Source organism: Apaloderma vittatum, unplaced genomic scaffold (assembly GCF_000703405.1).
Source record: "Apaloderma vittatum isolate BGI_N311 unplaced genomic scaffold, ASM70340v1 scaffold28051, whole genome shotgun sequence".
Taxonomy (NCBI): Eukaryota; Metazoa; Chordata; class Aves; order Trogoniformes; family Trogonidae; genus Apaloderma; species Apaloderma vittatum.
Window position 1 is genome coordinate 2,187 of NW_009700069.1, and position 285 is coordinate 2,471.

The window sequence follows — 285 nt, forward strand, 5'->3', positions numbered from 1 at the left end:
TGTTGCATCAAAGCTCCACATTTCCTCCCAGGGCAGGAGCTTTATCAGGCTGAGCTGGCAACAGCCTTGGTAGCCAAACGCCTCGAAAACGGGCCACTGCAGTGCAAGGCAGGCCCCTGGGCTTGGGAAGGTCTTAGGTAGCTGGGGCGCTGGCCTAGCTGAAAGGCAAGCAAGGACTGTGGAGGGGGAGCACTGGGCAGCCGGCTCCCTGGGCTAGAAGTCCATCGAGCTGTGGGCCAGGTAGTCCTTGCGGCCAATGTTGCTGACTTGCTTGGTCTGCATTGC

General features: G+C 60.0%; 1 protein-coding gene across 1 annotated transcript in view; it reads right to left on the reverse strand.

Moving 5' to 3' along the window:
* Positions 1–213: 213 nt before the first annotated feature.
* The window catches only part of LOC104280852 (probable ATP-dependent RNA helicase DDX41), a 4,741-nt gene continuing 4,669 nt past the window's right edge, over positions 214–285 (reverse strand). Inside the window, 1 exon segment of the mRNA XM_009878639.1 lies at positions 214–282. Coding sequence (XP_009876941.1) covers positions 214–282 — 69 coding nt within the window.